The sequence below is a fragment of the Alternaria dauci genome, chromosome 10, assembly GCF_042100115.1.
Source record: "Alternaria dauci strain A2016 chromosome 10, whole genome shotgun sequence".
NCBI lineage: Eukaryota > Fungi > Ascomycota > Dothideomycetes > Pleosporales > Pleosporaceae > Alternaria > Alternaria dauci.
The window spans coordinates 1,389,663-1,407,478 of NC_091281.1; the positions used below are offsets into that span (position 1 = coordinate 1,389,663).

The 17,816-nt window shown below is 54.4% G+C and overlaps 4 protein-coding genes across 4 annotated transcripts; 1 reads left to right on the forward strand and 3 right to left on the reverse strand.

Moving 5' to 3' along the window:
* Nucleotides 1-4,708: 4,708 nt before the first annotated feature.
* On the forward strand, nt 4,709-9,016 carry ACET3X_009874 (uncharacterized protein; the record flags this gene model as incomplete). Its single annotated transcript, XM_069456037.1, has 5 exons — nt 4,709-4,912; nt 4,974-5,440; nt 6,068-6,611; nt 6,665-7,757; nt 7,985-9,016. The coding sequence occupies 5 exons, from the start codon at nt 4,709-4,711 to the stop codon at nt 8,851-8,853; spliced, it is 3,177 nt and encodes a 1,058-aa protein (XP_069302707.1). The 3' UTR covers nt 8,854-9,016.
* Nucleotides 9,017-10,447: 1,431 nt separating this feature from the next.
* ACET3X_009875 (uncharacterized protein) lies at nt 10,448-12,323 on the reverse strand (the record flags this gene model as incomplete). The annotated part of the gene is made up of 3 exons (XM_069456038.1): nt 10,448-11,757; nt 11,929-11,935; nt 12,255-12,323. The coding sequence occupies 3 exons, from the start codon at nt 12,321-12,323 to the stop codon at nt 10,448-10,450; spliced, it is 1,386 nt and encodes a 461-aa protein (XP_069302708.1).
* Nucleotides 12,324-12,866: 543 nt separating this feature from the next.
* On the reverse strand, nt 12,867-15,511 carry ACET3X_009876 (uncharacterized protein; the record flags this gene model as incomplete). The annotated part of the gene is made up of 4 exons (XM_069456039.1): nt 12,867-13,225; nt 13,275-13,373; nt 13,427-15,382; nt 15,430-15,511. 4 exons carry the CDS (start codon nt 15,509-15,511, stop codon nt 12,867-12,869), a joined length of 2,496 nt encoding a protein of 831 aa, XP_069302709.1.
* A 442-nt stretch (nt 15,512-15,953) lies between these two features.
* Nucleotides 15,954-17,610, reverse strand: ACET3X_009877 (uncharacterized protein; the record flags this gene model as incomplete). The annotated part of the gene is made up of 5 exons (XM_069456040.1): nt 15,954-16,761; nt 16,900-17,198; nt 17,249-17,407; nt 17,464-17,550; nt 17,602-17,610. The coding sequence occupies 5 exons, from the start codon at nt 17,608-17,610 to the stop codon at nt 15,954-15,956; spliced, it is 1,362 nt and encodes a 453-aa protein (XP_069302710.1).
* Between the last annotated feature and the right edge of the window lie 206 nt (nt 17,611-17,816).

The following is a 17,816-nucleotide window of genomic DNA, read 5'->3' on the forward strand; positions in this document are numbered from 1 at the left end:
TTCAAGCCTCGACGGCGATGGGGCTAGAAGCGTCGCTTCGCAGTTTTGTGGCCTCGAATGCGCCAATGCTGTAAAACTGAGCCGAAGCGTGTCGAGATGATGCTAGCTCTTGATTGCATGTGTTTCGACCCACGGACCTGAGACGACAATGCTGCGGCTGGTTGTAACCCTCCACTCTCAGAGTGTGGGTGTCTGCCTTGAGCTGCATGATGACGGAAGCGAGCGCGTATTATGGCTGCACACGTTGCTTTAAGAAAGATCAAAGGCCGAGACCTTTTGTTGCCATTCTGCCACGAGGTGTGACCTCTGCGTGCGGAAGCACCGCGCTGGCGACACCGTCCGTGTGCAAGGCGACCAATGGTTATCGGTGAACAGGGTAGTGGATAATAACGGGCGCTTGGGTATACAGGAACTCTCTAAGCGAGCATGCTCGATTCTGCGCAATACGCGACAAATGCGGCACTGATCTTGCTGTCCACGATGAGATATGGAAATGATGTTCGGTGAATTCAGCGACAAATGGCAAGAGTAGCGGTAGGCTTTCCCACCACGCTGGTCGTTCCTTGCTACCGGGTACGCCCTGCTGCCGGTGAGCTTGATACTGTGCGAGATGGTCGCATACACGGACGTTTACAGAGTGCCCCTCACCAAGTTGTGGTGTGCTCGACGAACGGCAGTTGTCACAGTCTTTTGCTCTGGTGTTACCGCAGCGCACGGCTAGAAGAATCGCAGTGGGCACATGGAGAAGGGTTCATGCGTCGCATGGTTGCTAAACCAATGATGGTGTTTCAGGTGCTGGACTGTGTGCGTCGTAGGGCTGTAGGGCTGCGACAGAGGGGTGAATGAGTTACTGTCATGGGGAAAGTGGCTTGACTTGGCACAGCGGCCGCTAAATATAGGCCATCTCCTCCTGCGACGAATGAGCGCGTTTGTCGGCTGCATGCTGCAGAAATGCTTCTTGCTTTTCGCGATAAATATGGAAGGGACAACATTAGCACAGTGACTACCCTCCGAGAATCGTCGTCTGAAGATATTGGGGTAGTAACATGGCATCGAGAGCGTGTATGGCGAGTGACGGGTTAGTATGTTTTGGTATCGAGCAACATGCTCATGTTGGTAATGTTGCACTCGCTGTACAATTACTCAGCACATACTCGTCTTGGGCATACACCCGGCCAAGCGCAGCAGTATACCAAGGTATGCTGGTAGCCAACCCGTTGTTACGGCTCCAGGTGAAATCACATGACCTTTTGCAGCATCCACGTCTTTCAGGTAGTTATTGCGTACAGCGGTGAGATTTGCCCGGGATGCCCGATGGAACGGTCGCACAGTGCCCCGAAGAGGAAGTTGATTGGTCTTAGTGGTTGTTCGACCAATCACAGCTCAAGTCAAGAACCGCTAACAGGGATCCCGAACGCCGCTAGCCTTCTGGGGTGTACGCGTGGGTCTATCCGCCTAGCAGACTCACCGTCGGAACGACTTCAACTTCTATGTCGCTTTCTCACGACTTGAATATCCGCCTAGAAAAGTATGCGTTTCAGCTACCGTGGACCGATCATGAGCTTGGCTATGCACTGCGCGGTTTAAGTGCTGCCAGGCATTCCTGCGGTGTGCCATCCGTCACCGTAGCATGGTAGTGTCCCAAACGGTGTGGACCATTTCAGTTTGTGCGCTACAACGACAAGCCGACTCGGTGCATGGGGTCAAAAGAAGACATGTAGGTAATGCTGGTCAAGCTGGGGTTCCTGACGCTCGTTAGTGCGCAGAGCACCGCTTCACGTTTGAGAAACTCCGCCATTAGGGCGTAACTCAGCCATGCTAGACGAGAGAGTATTTCCAAGCAGGCATCTGCAGCGACAGAATGATTCAGATGTTCCGAGGCTGTGCCTCGACAGCCAGTCCATCTTGCTTGAAGCGAAGAGTGAGTGAAAATGGCTTGGTGCGATGCTGATGTACATTGGCAAGCGCCTGCGGGAAGGAAGAGTCTCCCGGCACCACGAAGTTGGGAGTATAGTGTACCAGGAAAGCTTGCCGAGTCTGGATATCAGAGCGGGTGGGCGACTCCAGCGGCCCACGACACCGTTAGCCTGTCTTCTGGGTTCACGTTGCTGACCCGGTGTCGGGCTAAAAGGTACATTCTGCATATATCCGACCCATTTGCCCTGACGAGCCGAAACGGTCCCCATTTAGGTTCGTTGAGACATGCCCAATCAGAGAGCCGAATGGGCAATGTCAGTGCCCTCTGAGCCAACTCGTGCAGTCACAACAGCTGCAACACTGTCGGTAAACATGTCCCCTGTCGGTATCTGAACGATGCTAGACGACTGCTACAGCTGAACGTCTGATAACAAAGTGGGGAATGTCTCTAAAGCGCGGGGATATGAGCTCCAATGTTCGAGGCGTGTCGCTCTAGACAGGCTCAGAGCCCCACACATGACGAGACTAGAATCGAACCGAGCAGCGCTACAAGAGTAGCTGAGGTCGAGGTCGCAACACGTGTAGCATATTGACATGCCCTCTTTCCTCTTTGATGGATAGCGCAAGCGAGCCACTGTGATCGACGTTGAGCCAACGCGTGTGTCTCAGTCGTGTTGTTCGAATTTGACTCGATTCGCCGCTCCTATGGTTGTATATCGGCCCGCGCAATCTCCATGCTCTATGCAATGGCAATGGTACCAACAGCACCAAGCCATATAGCGCACGCGCGGACTGGCCCCTAGTGAGGGCTGAAGATGTTTGATATTCGCCCATGACCAGCCAGGGATCAACGGGACAAGGTACGTTCATATCTGAGCGGATAATGGCGCCCCCATGCATGGAACTGGCGAGTGATTTCCCGCCAGTCGCCGTGTGGACCGAAAGCACGGCGCCTGTAGTGGGTGTATGTGAAACAGAGATGGACGATGCAATGTCAAAGGATACCACGTGATAGCGCTATGTAGTGCCAGGCCATCATCCAAGACTCGTCGACGACGAGTATAAAAAGTTGACAAGGAGAAGCAGTCATGAAACGGTACCATGGTGGTATCAAGGTATTCTTGGATATCTTACAATGGCGGCTCAGTGAAGGCGCAGCTACGGAAGGCGCAAAGCCTTCAAGCCTCGAGCGCCGGGCGTAGGGCGTACCGTTGGAAATAACGGCAACAAACCGCTAACAGCGGATTTTGCCAGCAACAGGCGGGTTCAAGGCATGTCTGGCGTGTATGGTAGTGTTTGCAGAGGATAGAGTTTCAATAGTGATTGGCTTTTGCTGCGTCGTGGGTGGAAACAATGCATGGCTAAGCTTTGGGCTGACTGCCTCTTTTCGCACTTGGGCCCAGAACTCACCGACACTGCAGTAAGGTGCTGATGCGGCTGCGGAAGAATATGGGACAGTGCGTAGGGCTGGTGGGATGCTATGCTGTTGTTCCAAGTGGATGTCTGGGGCTCAACGAGTGGTGGCGCTGTCGCAGCAGGGTACTTTACTTGGGTACCGCGTTACAAAGCAGACTAAGAGGGTGGGAACGGCTGGGTCGCTGCCCTGGTGCTAGCTGGATGCAGGATATGGTCCTGATACAGCAGGCTTCCTAAATCCCACGATGGAGTGCGGGAGAGTCGGTGTCGAGTAGCTGTCGGAGCTGTCGGAATGCTAAGGGAAACGGGGACGAGTCGCGGTGTGCCAGGCCGTCAAAGACGTTGCGCATGCACAACGGCGCAGTGGGGAGCAGCCAATGGCGGCGGGCAATGGACGGGTGTGATGATCTGGTGTGAGCCGGTCAAGGCGTAATTTACCCACGGCAGCGAGACGTCTGCATTTGTTTGCAGAGGGGTATCGCATTCGCCTGTGCTCATGGCCGTCGTCGTCGTCGTCGTCGCCCTCATCTTGACCCGCGTCGTGAGTTCTGGCCCCCATGCCGTGTGCGGGCGGGCATACGGCGCAGTGGACTGACCAAGCTTGTGCCTTCGGACGAGAGCCGACGCGTGATGATAGCGAGTCCTCGCAAGACGTCGACGCATGCGGGAGAGCATACGCACACGCCGCACGCAGGGACGGAGTTAATGACAGACCCGGCGCCGCGTGAGGTTCAGTGACGGGGCACCGACAGGCCCCGGGGTCATAGGGCTGTCTGTGATGTGCAATGCGCCAGCAGCCAGGGTAGCAGAGGAGCAGGGGAGCAGGGGAGCAGGGGAGCAGGGTAGCAGGGGGAGCAGGGTTGGTGGGGACGCGACAGGGGAGGTCGAGAGAGGACATGGGATCAGGACACCGCTCCCCAGTAGAGGGTTTTGGTTTCGATACACTGCCAGCCCGACGCTTCCGTGCCCTCAGCTGCCAGTCTGCCCGTCCCTCACTGGCCCGCGGCCACTCGGCGCTAGCGCCCATACTAAATTTACAAGACCGCAGTCGGTGAAAGTACACCAGCTAGGGTTTTGCTCCAAATCGTACCAAATTGAGAAATGCTCGAGCCTGCATCGCGTAGCCCAGGGTACATACGAGGGCCTGAAGCTGGGGACCAACACTAGCCAGTCTGTGCTCCACAAGAACGACTGCGGACGTAGACAAGACGGCCAGATAAATATACAGTCCTCCCCGAGTGCCAGAGCCTCTCATCATCCCACTGATAACCAGACACATCCCACTCTATAACCACCATCCTTCTCTCATTCCTCCATCCTCTATTCCTCCTTCCCTTGTTCCAGTGTGTAAATGTCTCCCACATCTACCATCACCATGCACAGACACGCTGCCTACCCATATGCCAACCCGGCGCCCACCACGACAAGATACTCGGGCACCTCGTCAGCCTTCTCTGCCTCAGCAAACCCCAACGAAGACTGGACCAAGATTTCAGATCTCGCCGAGCGCAGGCGGATACAGAACCGCATTGCCCAACGCAACTACCGCAAGAAGCTCAAGAAGAGGCTCGAAGACTTGGTGAGTTCCCGTGCTACCACGCCTCGTACCCGCTCGGAACAGCGTACTAATCGGGTTGCAGGAGCGTCGTGCTGCCTCGAGCTCAGCTTCACCTGAGCAGAAGCCTGCCGAGCTGCAGCCACCACAGCGATCCCCGCGCCAGGAGTTTCCTTCTCCGTCGTCTTCGGAATCCTCGTACACCACCCCACCTGCCGAGGATCGCATGTTCTCGCACCAGTACACACGCCAGCTTTCCACCAGCCCACCTCCCTTTTCCGTAGCGTCGTATTCGTCGGCATACCCAGCCCCGGATGCGGTTGCCTACTCAATGCCGTACTCGACTTCGCCTTACCACACAATACCCACGACGCTCACACCGGAGATGCCAAGCTACACTTACCTGCCCCCGCCTCACTCGTCGTCGTACTCTACTGGCCTACCAAGCCTTGTGCCGAGCATGAAGAACGAGTACTACGCCGACGAAGATACGAGTCCCTTTGGCGTGGGCTACGCAGCCATTTGCGGCAACGACATGCTACCACCACACTCGTACGCAGACTCTGTAAGGATCCCTACTCGCCAACCCTACTATGCATAAACGCCCGACCTTTGCACTCGCTGCCGCTGCTACTACTTGGACGAGCAACCACTGACGGCCGCCGGTAGACGACACTGGCTTTTGACTTGCCAACGACGCCACGGCCACCTCCGTTGCATGCGCTCTCTACCATGTGAGGCAGCGACGGTGGTGCACGGGCTTTGACTACTCTTCTCTGCGAGACACTGTCTCTCTCTTTTGTGTTTATAGTAGAGATTTTTTTTATTTGTTCTGCATTTCAGCGATTGGTCGTGTTTTAGCAAAGGTCCCTCGCTTGACCAAGGGAATTTGGAGTTTGTGGCGTTACCCATCTCTTCACTGAGATTGTTGTGTCATGACTGGGGACGAAGCTCGCTAGGATAGGTAGCCCCCGAGCCAGTGCGAGCCAGTGGTAGGACCGCACAGGAATGAATATATTCTTACCTACTCGAGCGTTGTTTCTGTCTGACTTTGGAGATGTGCATGAAATGGGCAAGTGATGGGCAATGTGCAAGCAGCAGTGAGTGGTGAAGAGGGCGAGGAAAGCGCCATGGGCAGTGAGATCATAGCTTCTTTTCCCGCGCGTGCTCCGCCGCCAGCTCCGCCAGCTCTGCCAAGCCCCCTCGCGACGCGTCGTACCTTCCAGACCCGCGTGGGCAACGTCAGCGACAAACCCCGATTGCGACCCACGACGACGACGGCGACTTCTTCCACGACTCCCACATGGCGCCCACGAAGCGCTCGCGTGTCGACAAGGCACGACAATACCTCGCGGGCGGCGCAGTGTTCCGCGAAGACTCGGACGACGAGCTTGGCTATGAAGACCACCCCTGGGAGTGGATCTACGACGACGACACCATCGACGATGCGCAGCCAGAGCAGAAAGCCTCGCCAAGAAAGAGAAAAGCTGCGCCTTCAGTGCCCGCAAAGCGCATCGTCGGTGCGCGCATGGGCAGCTTCAAGTGCCGCGTGGGCGATGCCGTGCTGCTCAAGGCAGAGGGCAACCAGGCATGGGTGGGCATCATCTGCGAGCTGTACGAGGACCCAGACGACGACGACCACGAGAAAATGGCAAAGTTCCTGTGGTTCTCGTCCGAAAAGGAGATCCGCAACCAGAGCAAAAAGCGTTCCGACTTTCTTCCCGTACGTACGCTTTTCGGCCGTATGCCAGAATTATGCACACTGACATTCGCCAGAACGAGCTCTACATATCCGCTGCATTCGACGACAACCCCTTGGCCTCGATCAACGGCACTGCCAAGATCTTCTCCCTGGATCGATTTCAGGAGTTGTATCCGACCGGCGTCAAGAAGAACTCGAAAGACTACGGCAAGGTCTTTGTCTGCCAGCGGGGCTGCAATACGCGCACGACCACCTACACTCGAGAATTTAAATGGGAAGACGTATACAAAGACGCCAAGGACATCCTAACATTGGTCGATCTTGTGGAGACGCAGACCAAAGCCACTAGGAGAACTGCCGGTGCTCGTCCTAACAAGCAACAGCAGCCCGACTTGGACCAGTTCGTGGTCCCTGACTCAGACCTTGACGACTTACCAAAGACTCCACGGAAGCGCCGGAAAATTAATGAAGCGGCCACCCCCACATCGACCAGGAAAAGCCCGGCTGCCAGGAAGTTCCTTACTCCAACACACAAGCGGATAGTCATCAAGAAGCAGTTGGAGTTCACACCGCTTGGTACACGCGTGCTCGACCCTTCGGCCCTAAACTCACCATTCCAGATCGCGCGGAACCAACTCCATGTGTCCTCGGTACCTGCCGCGCTCCCCTGTCGCGAAGAGGAGTTCTCTACCGTCTATAGCCATTTGGACGCGGCCATCACGGACGGCTCGGGCTCCTGCATCTACATCTCGGGCACGCCTGGTACAGGCAAGACCGCAACTGTACGCGAGGTCGTTGCCCAACTGCAAGCCTCAGTTCAAGCCGAGGAGTTGGACGACTTCATATTTGTTGAGATCAATGGCATGAAGGTCACGGACCCCCACCAATCATACTCGCTGCTGTGGCAGGCATTGCGCGGCGACCGGCTGAGCCCGTCACATGCACTCGAGTTGCTAGAACGGGAGTTTTCCACCCCTAGTCCGCGTCGGGTACCTTGCGTCGTCTTGATGGACGAGCTCGACCAACTCGTTACAAAGAACCAGTCCGTCATGTACAATTTCTTCAACTGGCCCAGCCTGCGGCACAGCAGATTAATCGTCCTCGCTGTAGCCAACACCATGGACCTGCCCGAGCGAACCTTGAGTAATAAGATCAGCAGTCGCCTAGGTATGTCCCAGCTAGCATAGCGATCCTTTCAGGAACGCCCCACGCGTTTGGCAGCCTTCGATCCCCCTCATCAAAAGAAAGGAAGAGAAAAAAAATCACGCTTCGATATCAAAAGGAGAGGCCGATGCCCTCCAACGATCTGCGTATCACTTTGATGCTATCGGTGCGACTTGAATCGCCCGGTATGGCCGTTATTTGACAGACACGAGCTAACACGCATATTCTAGGCCTAACACGCATCACCTTCCCAGGCTACACACATGACCAGCTAATGCAAATTATTCAGTCTCGACTTGAAGGTGTACCCGGCAACATTGTACACCCTGACGCCGTTCAGTTCGCTGCACGCAAGGTGGCAGCTGTTAGCGGCGATGCGCGACGCGCGTTAGACATTTGCAGACGCGCCGTAGAAATCGCCGAAACGGAGACGATATCGCAGGACCGGGACGATGAGGCGCAGCCAGCTACCCCCAGTAGGACCGGTCGGGGTGACAAAGAAAATCTGCCACACAATTCTCGGTCAATTAAAGGTACCGGAGATCCGGATGGTCGGTCAAAAGATCGGGCGGGGCGGAAAGGTATAGTTACTATGGCGACGATCAAACAGGCAATCAACGAGGCTACAAGTAGCCCCCTGCAGCAAGCACTACGGGCTCTACCGTTGGCGTCCAAGGTATTCCTTGCGGCACTCTTGGCACGGATCCGCAGGTCGGGCATTGGCGAAGCGATCCTGGGAGACGTTGTCGATGAAGCCAAACGGTTGGGGCTCATGAGTCAGTTGCTGCCAGTGCACGATTACATACTCGCCCCTGAAGACGGCAGTAGTGAAATGATGAACGGCGTAGCGCAGTCTACTACGCCGTCAAAGAACAGAGACGCTCTCGCTAACTTTGGCTCGAAACAGTCGGACCCCAAGGCAGCGAGAGCACTCGGTCTTGCACTTGCAGCCACTGAGCTCGCAGAGGCTGGCATTATAGGCGTAGAGGCCCGACATGGCGAGCGAGTTGGCCGCGTGAGGCTTGGCGTTGGTGAAGATGAAGTGCGACTTGCACTAGGCGATGATGAGACCGTCCGTGGCTTAGGTTTCGGTGCGTGATGCATTCATTCGCTGCCCCTCCTTGCATTTGTCCATGACCCCACCACAGCAAATTCTAGAAGGCTGGTGTGTCCATGGCATAATTCAATCAGCAAAGCGCAGTCGGCGCTCTTAATATCCAACATCTGTATACCTTTAGCAACCACGTAATATATCCCTCAGGGCCTGACGCCCGATTCTGCACTTTATTTCTTATCTTGCGAATGATGCGATGAAGCCAATCAACGTTGCAGCCAAAGTGCATCGCTCAATGAACTGTGCCACAGACTTATCGGACAATCGTAACAGCTCCGGGCCGCTGATCGGGACTGTCCAACGAACCAGATCGTTGCATATGATATTTTAGCCGTCCCCAGCCGTTCCAGACCATGAGCCTGCGTGGGCGCTGCCATGCCCCACGGGCACCACCCACGTCCTTGTCGTACAACACCAACTCGAAGAGAAAGCCGTTACAGCGCAGAACTAGCCATTCAATGCCATGATTGCGCAGCTGCTTTTTCCACGTATAGCCCAGCGCCTCAATAACTTCTGTTCCGTCTGCCTTCTCTTCGAGGCGTAGTGCCGGACAAACATTATGCATTGAGGCGTGCATGAAGCAGGATTCACAATCGCGTAACACCTCCGCTGTTGGGGGCTTGCTTGCTTGCTTGCTGGGACCTCACTGTGCTGGCCGCATACGTGGCCTTTGTTCACCACTACCTGCTTGGATGCGAGATCCTTGAGCTACCTGCTTGATTGGCTGTTGATGGTCGCGGGCGGATGGACGGCGAGGTCCTCAATGTAACGCCGACGCCCTCAGGCTGAACGGCGAAGTGGTGTGGTTTGCGCGTGTGAGATTTGATGGTTCATCCGCAGCGTATGCAATGTCGTTCGGGGGCGCTTGTTGGACCCCCATGGCGTTTTTTTCCTTTTTGCAGCAAGCCAACAACAGATTGGTTTGCCAATTGTGGTCGCTGGGAGTTGGTGTATTTTGCGGCGGGCAAGGCAGCAAAAGTAGGTAGAGAGAAAAAGGCCGAGTTCGTGTATTGAAAGGAAGAAGGATGTATCCGGACTTGTTCGGCTTACTTGCTCGCTTGCTCTGCACATGGGATGAGCCTAGTTTGAGTAACTTCCGCTCGGAAGATATTCTACATTCTGCAAGTACCTAGGTAGCGTCTATAGGTATGCACATGGATTGGGAGGCATACAAATGCGCGCCGTGTTTCGCTGGTGTATCGCGTCAACCCTCATCAAGTAAGTAAAGGTCGATCCTCTCGTATTTGCATGTTCAATCCAATCTTCCTCCATGAGCCTCAGTGCTCATATGTGGCCAGTATTTCTGTCGTACGTCGTCCTCATATCAGGTTACATCAAACAATGCTCCAACGAGGACACTTGTGTAGTATGTACGCTACGTAAACGTACCACGATGGCCACCCAGTGTTGCGCGCTTCGAAGCCTTGGAAATGGCACAAAGTAGTTTTTTAGTGTGAAAGCGTGTAATCAATTTTGCAAAGTCTCTAAAAGATCTGTTCTATTTTATTACACCCACTCGCTACTCCATAACACACAGAAGCTCTAGTATCCCAGAGTTAAACCCATCACGCGGTGCCATTCAAATAACATCCATATGCATCTCAGAGGGCTTCCCTTCCAGCTCGTCCCTCCTCTTCCCTGACCCGAACGCGCAGTTCAAATCCACACCCACAACGCCAGCAGGCCATTCTATCAACGCCCAGTTCTCGCGACCCAACGCCATTGCTACCGCCGTCACAATGTCAGCTCCCAGACCCTCCAACCACCATACGTTCCTTACTCGTCCAGGCAAAACAGCGTAGTGGGCTAGTATGACAAGGGCATGCGCATTCTTGGCCTCGATGAGAGCAATGAATTCGCGGGGTATGCGGGCTGCCCAGACGAATATGGCACCCCGATCTGTGAGCGTAGAGATGGTGGTGTCGTCGACGGAATAGGGTACGGCTGTCATGGGCGGGTAGCGTTCGGGCAGGGTGAGTTGACTGATCAGACTGAAGCTTTGACGGAGGTAGAGAAGGGCTTGGGAGAGGTAGACGCAGTGTGGCTCCGAAAATGCTTCGCTGTCCATCCATAGTTTTTCGATGGTTTCGAGACGTTGGTCTTCTGCGAGGGCGCGCGGAGTCGCTAGCGCAGAGGTTTTTGGCCACCATTCACGTGCTGTGACTGGTTGCATTTTACTTCCTACGACCCAATTCCAGCCTGACAGAAGAACGGTGAGGGGACCACGAAGGGCCCATATCGTTCTTAGCGCGCAAGACAACATCTTGTCTACTATATCGGGTGGCGGGACAACGGTATCTGGCGATATCGAAGCTCGTAGATTCTCGATATCTATAGCGGATGTGCGGAAGAGGTACACAGCTGTGAATGTCGAACTCGCGAACAGTGCTGCAGCGTTCTCCTGAGTGACAGTTTCGAGCTCAGTCCTGTACCTTACCAGAGCTTTGTTCATCCGTGCCGCTGCCAAGGTTTCCATCCTCCTCTTGTCCTCTTTGCGATCGTAAAGCCGACCGAGATGTAAACAGGCGACGGAGAGTACACAATTGGTCAAGAACTCGTGATTTTGCGCCATTTCAGGGACATAGGTCTGCCATGCTGCTTTCGCGGGGTCATCGCCTGCAAGAGTGAGAGACGTCGTGAACTCGTAATGACACAAGACCTCTTGCAGCGGTGGCGGAAGAAGCTCCCGAACATCTTTCCAGGCATCGTCTAAGCGGAGGTAAGGTGGTATAGTAAGCTCTGTAGAGTATCCTTGTTGGCAAGGAGATGCCGTTGAGCTGATGGAGAATTCTAGTGGCGAGTCGTCGAGAAAGACCTCAGTGTGACGTGGTGTTTGCGCCGCGAGGGCTACTTGGTTACTGAATGCGATGAGGTTGGTCGGCGAGTATGCTGGCGCGTTTCGGGTTTCTGGTGTCTTTGGTGTAGGAAATGGTGATATAGCGAGCTGTTGTGTTGATGCGGGCGAAGTTGAAGTTGTCGAGAGGCGTGACGAAGGAGCCAACATAAGAAAGCTACATGTATCTCCTCGCTTATTGCAATTCCCACATGACGGATGCTTACAGTCGCACTGAAACCCAAATTAGTATCATGGGCGATGGGATAGTCAATGTTAGGTTCTTTTGCAAGTAGGTCGTTTCTCTGGTCGCATAGATAATGGCGTTGAACATCTATGATGCCTTGTGTAACATGTCTTTGCTGGATTCTAGGGCGCCATAGTTCGACTTCTTCGAAAGAACCCAAGGCCGGCCGAGACTGACGTGATCTCCAGACCAGCACCTTGATTGCCCCCTGGCGCTGAGCGAGCACCATGGTTTAGATGTATCAAGCCGGCGTTATCCGCCCGGTGTGCATAACGATGCAAGAAGAGACTAGTATAAACTACTAACCTTTATTCTCCTCCGCTTGCACTCCTTACACCCAAGTCTTGTCTTGTTGTGTGATCGTCTAGTTGCCATGGCTCTCGGATACAGTGGCGTAAAAAGATAGAAGGAGTAATTAATGAATTAGCGGCCGAAGCTCCCGATGAGGTCACGACACGTTGAGGTCGTCTATTTACGGCAGTAAGAACGCTGACACGATATACGGGACGCTGTTGAAGCGTACAAAGGACATTGAGTTCGAGATTGAATGTTTCGTAAGGTGCGGCTGTGAGGCTTCCCCACACCGGGCCTGGAGCTAGCCACGAATGGTAGTTTTCGTACTGCGCGATCTGTGATTGGCTGATGGAACATCCGGAAGCATCGACGTTTCGGATCTTCCTACGTGTGACGCAACCCTCGACATCTTGTTGATCGTCCCGTGGCGATCTAGACTTCACGTTCGCCATTGATGTGGTCTGCTGATTTCTATTCATTGCTTTTGTGTAGCGTTCAAACGCCTTGCAAATGCACATGCTGCGCGGCATCTACCAGGCGTGTAATCAGATGCAATGCGTTAAACATAACCACATGTACAGTCATACGACCAAGAAGCATTCCACTTGAGCTAAAAGATTACTCTTAGTTCTTGAACACGGTAGCATCGCTCCAGCGATCTGCGGCCTTCGCCCTGTAGTCGTCCTTGACCTTTTGTTCGCTACCCCACTGGTTGAGCAACGCGAGCCCAGACTGGGCTTCTTCTATCGTGATGGTCGGCAATTCTAGAGTCTTCTGTAGGTCTTGCTCGTTCTGGGATTTCGAGCTGTTGTCGAGGATGTACCTGACATTGTATCCGGACTGCAGATGGGATGCGCTCTGCGAGTGCTTCGCAAGGAAGTCGTCGTTGTAAGCTTTGAGGTCTGCATCCGCGGGCGGCGTGGTGAACGAGTCCTTGATGACTTCTGAGGCTTGAGATGAGAGTGGCTCGACAGGTTTGGCGACTGTATGATTAGCTGTGTGACTGGAGGGGTGTTTTTGAACTTGACTTACGAGCCTGACGGAAGCGCACGCTCTGCTCGTGTAGTTTAGGATTCTCTGGATCGATTTCCCGTGCAGCCTGCAGGCATTTCAACGCGAGCAGATATTTGTCTGGACGGCCGTTAGCATTCCAATCATGTGGTCTTTGAGTTCGAGAAACTTACTTCGTCGGAGGTAGACCTCGAAACCTACGTTTTGAGCTTTGATGTTCTTGGGTGCTAGCTCGAGCATCGGCTGCAGGAAACGTAGTGCGTCCTCCAGAGGCTGCTTCGTCTGAAGAAGCTTCTCGCCGTTTGGATCTTGGTCCTCCTTCTTAGCCTCGCCATCGTCACCCTTGGCAGTTGCCTTTGCTGCAGCTGCGGCCTTGCGCTCGGCCTCGACCTTCTCAGCCTTCTCGCGCTCCTTCTTGGCCTTCTTTTCAGCCTTTTTGCGCTCTGTAGGATCTAGTTTCTCCAGATCAAGCTCGTCTGCATTCGCAAACTTGGGGTTGTCTGCCAAACGCACGTATAGTTCGACTGCTTGAGTAGCTGCCCTAGTGAAGAAAGGGTGGTCGCGAAGATGATCCTCCCATCTGACCATGTCGATGTAAGCACGAATCTGGCCCTTGCGCAGCGAGAAGCTGTGGAAGTCGAATTGGTCCTCGTGCCAGATATCAAAGATGTCGGCAATAGCTGTGAAGCGCTTTAGAGCAAGACCGTATTTCTCTTGTCGCAAGTATGCCTCGCCATCTTCGAGTAGGTACCACATGCACTGCATGTCGTGGAGATCACCGAGGGGTCCACCCACAGCCTCGTTGCGGGTGAATTTACTCATGGTGTTCAGCGCCGTCTCGTTCTCGTTGTTTCGCAACTGGTACTTGGCGCACTTGGTGTTGATGTATCGGTCTCTCTCGTCGAGCTCTCGCGCATGGTTGATGGTTTCCGAAGCTTTCTGAATATTGCCCATGTGCTTGTAAATGCGGGCCTTTGTCTGGTTGTAGTCGACCGATTTTGGATCCTTCTCAAGCAGCTTGTCTATGTACTCCATGGCCTTGTTCAAGTCGCGACTTTGAACGTAGTTGTAATGCTGGGCCAGGAAGTATAGTACAGATTGCTCGAAGCGATCAGAGTTGTCGCCGTTGGTCTCGCCGTTGGTCTGCTTTTCCGAAGCATAGCCGAGAACGAGCTCTTCAATGACTGCCTTTTTCTCCTCATCGCGGTAGAGCGACTTGATGTTGGGGAAGGTGGAGGGTACGCCTTTGTTCAGCATCCTCCTGAGGTATTGGTCTACTTGTGTCTTGAAGGCCTCGCCCCTAAGAAAGTCCAGGGGTATCCGCCTTGCAGCATCGTTGCGCTCGTTCTTGCTAGCGAAAGACTGGTACAGCTCGTTCAGCTTCTCGATGTCGGCGTCGTTGGATCGGTCCAGCCCGAGGGCCCTTTCCAGACCGTCGAAGTATGCGCGGTACTCGCTGTTCCTGCCCAGGAGAATCCTGTAGGCCTTCTCAGCCTCCTCTTTCTGTCCGAGTTCCAGGAGGTACTTGGCCCTCAACTCTAGCGCAGCGCAGCGATCCAGACTGACACGCACCACCTCGTCCAAGTGCTTCAGCGCACGTTGGACGTCGCCGGACTCGTATATTATCTGATTCTTGTACAGGGTCGCTTCCGAGTGCTCGAGGTCCAGTTTGGACGGGGGCTGCTTGAGCGTCTCTTCGTACGTCTTGAGGATGTTCTCGGCCTCGGCATAGTTGCCTGACAGATGGTACGCCACTGCCAACGCCGTCCAGTTCTGTCGCAGCTGCGGTCGCTCCTGCATCATCTTCCGCCGGCTCTCAATGTATCCCTCGTAGTCGCGGACTTGGCACTGGAGAAGGGCGAGGTCGCGGAGAATGTTCAGCGAGCCGGGCTCGAGGCGCAGGGCCATCTTGTACGACTTGATTGCCTCGGGGTAGTTCTTGACCGACCGCCACAGCAGCCCGTAGACGTGCCAGCAAATGTGCGACTTCATGTCGTTGCGGAGGGCTTCCTTGCAGAGGGCAAAGGCTTCGTCGCCCTGGCCCTGCGAGTTGAGGATCAGGGCCTTCATCGCCTGGGTGTCGCCATGTGTGGGGTGCTTCTTCAAGATCTGCTCGGCAGCTTTCAGGCCTGGCGGGGTCAGCGGCCGTGTGTCTTGTCGTGCAATTGACGCCTACCCTTCTTGTACAGCTTGCCCTCGTAGAATTTGACGAGCGATCGGAAGAGCGTCTGCTCCTTGCTGGGGAGTAGTTGCGGCATCGCGGCGGCGGGCTGTGTGTCCAAGGCGCAAAGTGTGGGCGAGGTTCCGTTTACGCACAACTCCCGGTCGGAATAGACAGGAGGAAGTTGTTGTTATTGTTATTGACGCAATTGGGGCGGGATGAGGGGGCAGTTTGGGGGCTGACGAATGGGAGATTTATTCGGCGCAGTATATCATCGCGACAGTTATCGTTGGATGAGCAGCCGCAGTGCTGGTGGCTGGTGGTGGGTATGGCACTACGTCGTGTGTGGGGAGCTCTGAAATTCAATGTCCGAGTGCGAGGACCACAACGCCCGCCCGCACCCTCCAGTTTGTCCGTCATGCACGTGCTCATCTCTACACCCCGCCGGCATATAGTCGTCACATCGTCGTCGCTGAGACACATTCCGAGAATACTTAATACAGCTATGGGAACTATCTAGACACTTTTCCGACAGCGTCTTACTTCGACAGACGTCCTGATCGTCGCTTTTCACCCGTCTCGTTGCCTTTGGTCACTTCTTTAGCTGGAGCCTTGGTCTTCTTTGCAGTGCCATTCGCAGCAGTCTTGCGTTTCTTGGTTGGCTGCATCTCCTCCGCTCCATCAGCTGCTTCCTCGTCGACTTGCTCCTCGACCTCTTTGACGTCTTCTTTTGCCTTCTTGCTGCCAGGTTTCGTTCTTGCTGGTAGCTTCTCCTCCGCAGCATCCACTGTCTTCCCCTCAACTTCCTCCTTGACATTCTTGCGTCCCCGCTTGGCCTTGGCTGGCATCTCTTCTGCTTCGTTGGACGATTCTTCTTTGACCTCCTCCTTGACTTGCTCCTTCGCACTCTTGCGCCCTCGCTTTGGCTTGGCTGGTGCGTCCTCCTCGACTTCATCGTCTTCCTCCTTGACAGTATTTGCCTTCCGCTTGCCACCCTTTTTAGGCTTCGCCTCCTCATCTGCATCCTCTTCATCTGCACCTTCAGATACGTCACCAGCAACAGCTGCTGTCTTCTTCTGGACACTTGGTACAATGGCCGAAGTTCGCCCTCCAACCTTGAGGAACGTAATCTTCTCTCCCGTGGGGAGCTTCTGTGCTTCCTTTTTGCCTTTGCCCCACCTATGCTTCATCAACCAGTCTTTGGGGAAGGCATCCGAGTCCCCGTTGGCCTCTACGGCGGTGTCGCAGACGTACATGATGGCATCGTGCAGCCGCTTTATCTGCTCGTCGCTGAAGGTGTTGCTGTATTGTTCCGGATGTAGACGGGCCTGGTACATGACCTCGTCACTACAAGGATTAGCAAACTTAACACATGAATCTTGACGGGGTTTGACTTACCCAACCCAGTTTCCTATACCCGAGATGTTCGCTTGGCTTTCGACCGTCAGCTCACTTGCACAATAGGATCGATGTGTCTATGCTTACTCAAGGAGCAATGCTTTCACAGGCACCTTCTTACTCCGCAGTTTGGTGCTCAGCCAATCCACTGTCAAAATATCCTTGTCGATGACAGGATCCGGTCCGTTCTCTTTCAGTGGTGTAGTCTTCCTCATGTCTTCGGCAGTAGCATCCACCAATCTAACACGAGCAAGTCGCCTTGCATCCACCAATGCCACTTCGTTCTTGGAGTCTTTCAGCTGCAAGATGAACTTCCAGTACTTCGGGGGCCATTCTGCTTCTTCGGGCTTTGTTGGACGGTAGTATGCTGATTCGTCGTTGCTGAACTTTTCGGATCGTCAGTTTGGGCCCAATGGATTAGAAACATGATGCCTACTTTCATCCAGCCCGCCATTCCAAAGTGCATCAAGGGATGTGGCGGCGAGTCCATGACCAGCCAAAAGTATTTGCCTTGTTGCCGCGCATCTACTATCTTCTTGCCGGTCAAGGCCTCCTTAAAGGCGGTCGCGGAAGTGCCGACCTTTCCAAAGACGATCTGAATGTTGTTGTGAGTCGAGTTTCTCTGGCCAGAATAAGAAGTGGAAGGCTTACGTTGTCCTCCTGTGCCTTGACGGCCTCGATGGTTTTTCCAACTGCATGTTTCCTCAGGAAGCTCACTATGCGCGCAACTTCTGCGATCTACCTGATATCAGCAGCTGTTATGCGCGTGCGGCTGGGACGCGTCCTGACCTCGGGCATGGCTTCGACGCTTGATTGGACTCTGTCGTATAGTCGCACGAGTATGCACTGCGAAGATGAAGTAGCTAGGATATGATGCGCGACACGCCACTCGATGGAACCGCCGTCGTGAGTTGAGCTGGAGAGTAGTACCCTGATTGTCGCGTCCAAGGCTTAGCGCGAGACGCGTCCTCACGGGGTAAGCCCGCTACGTCACCACTCATCTT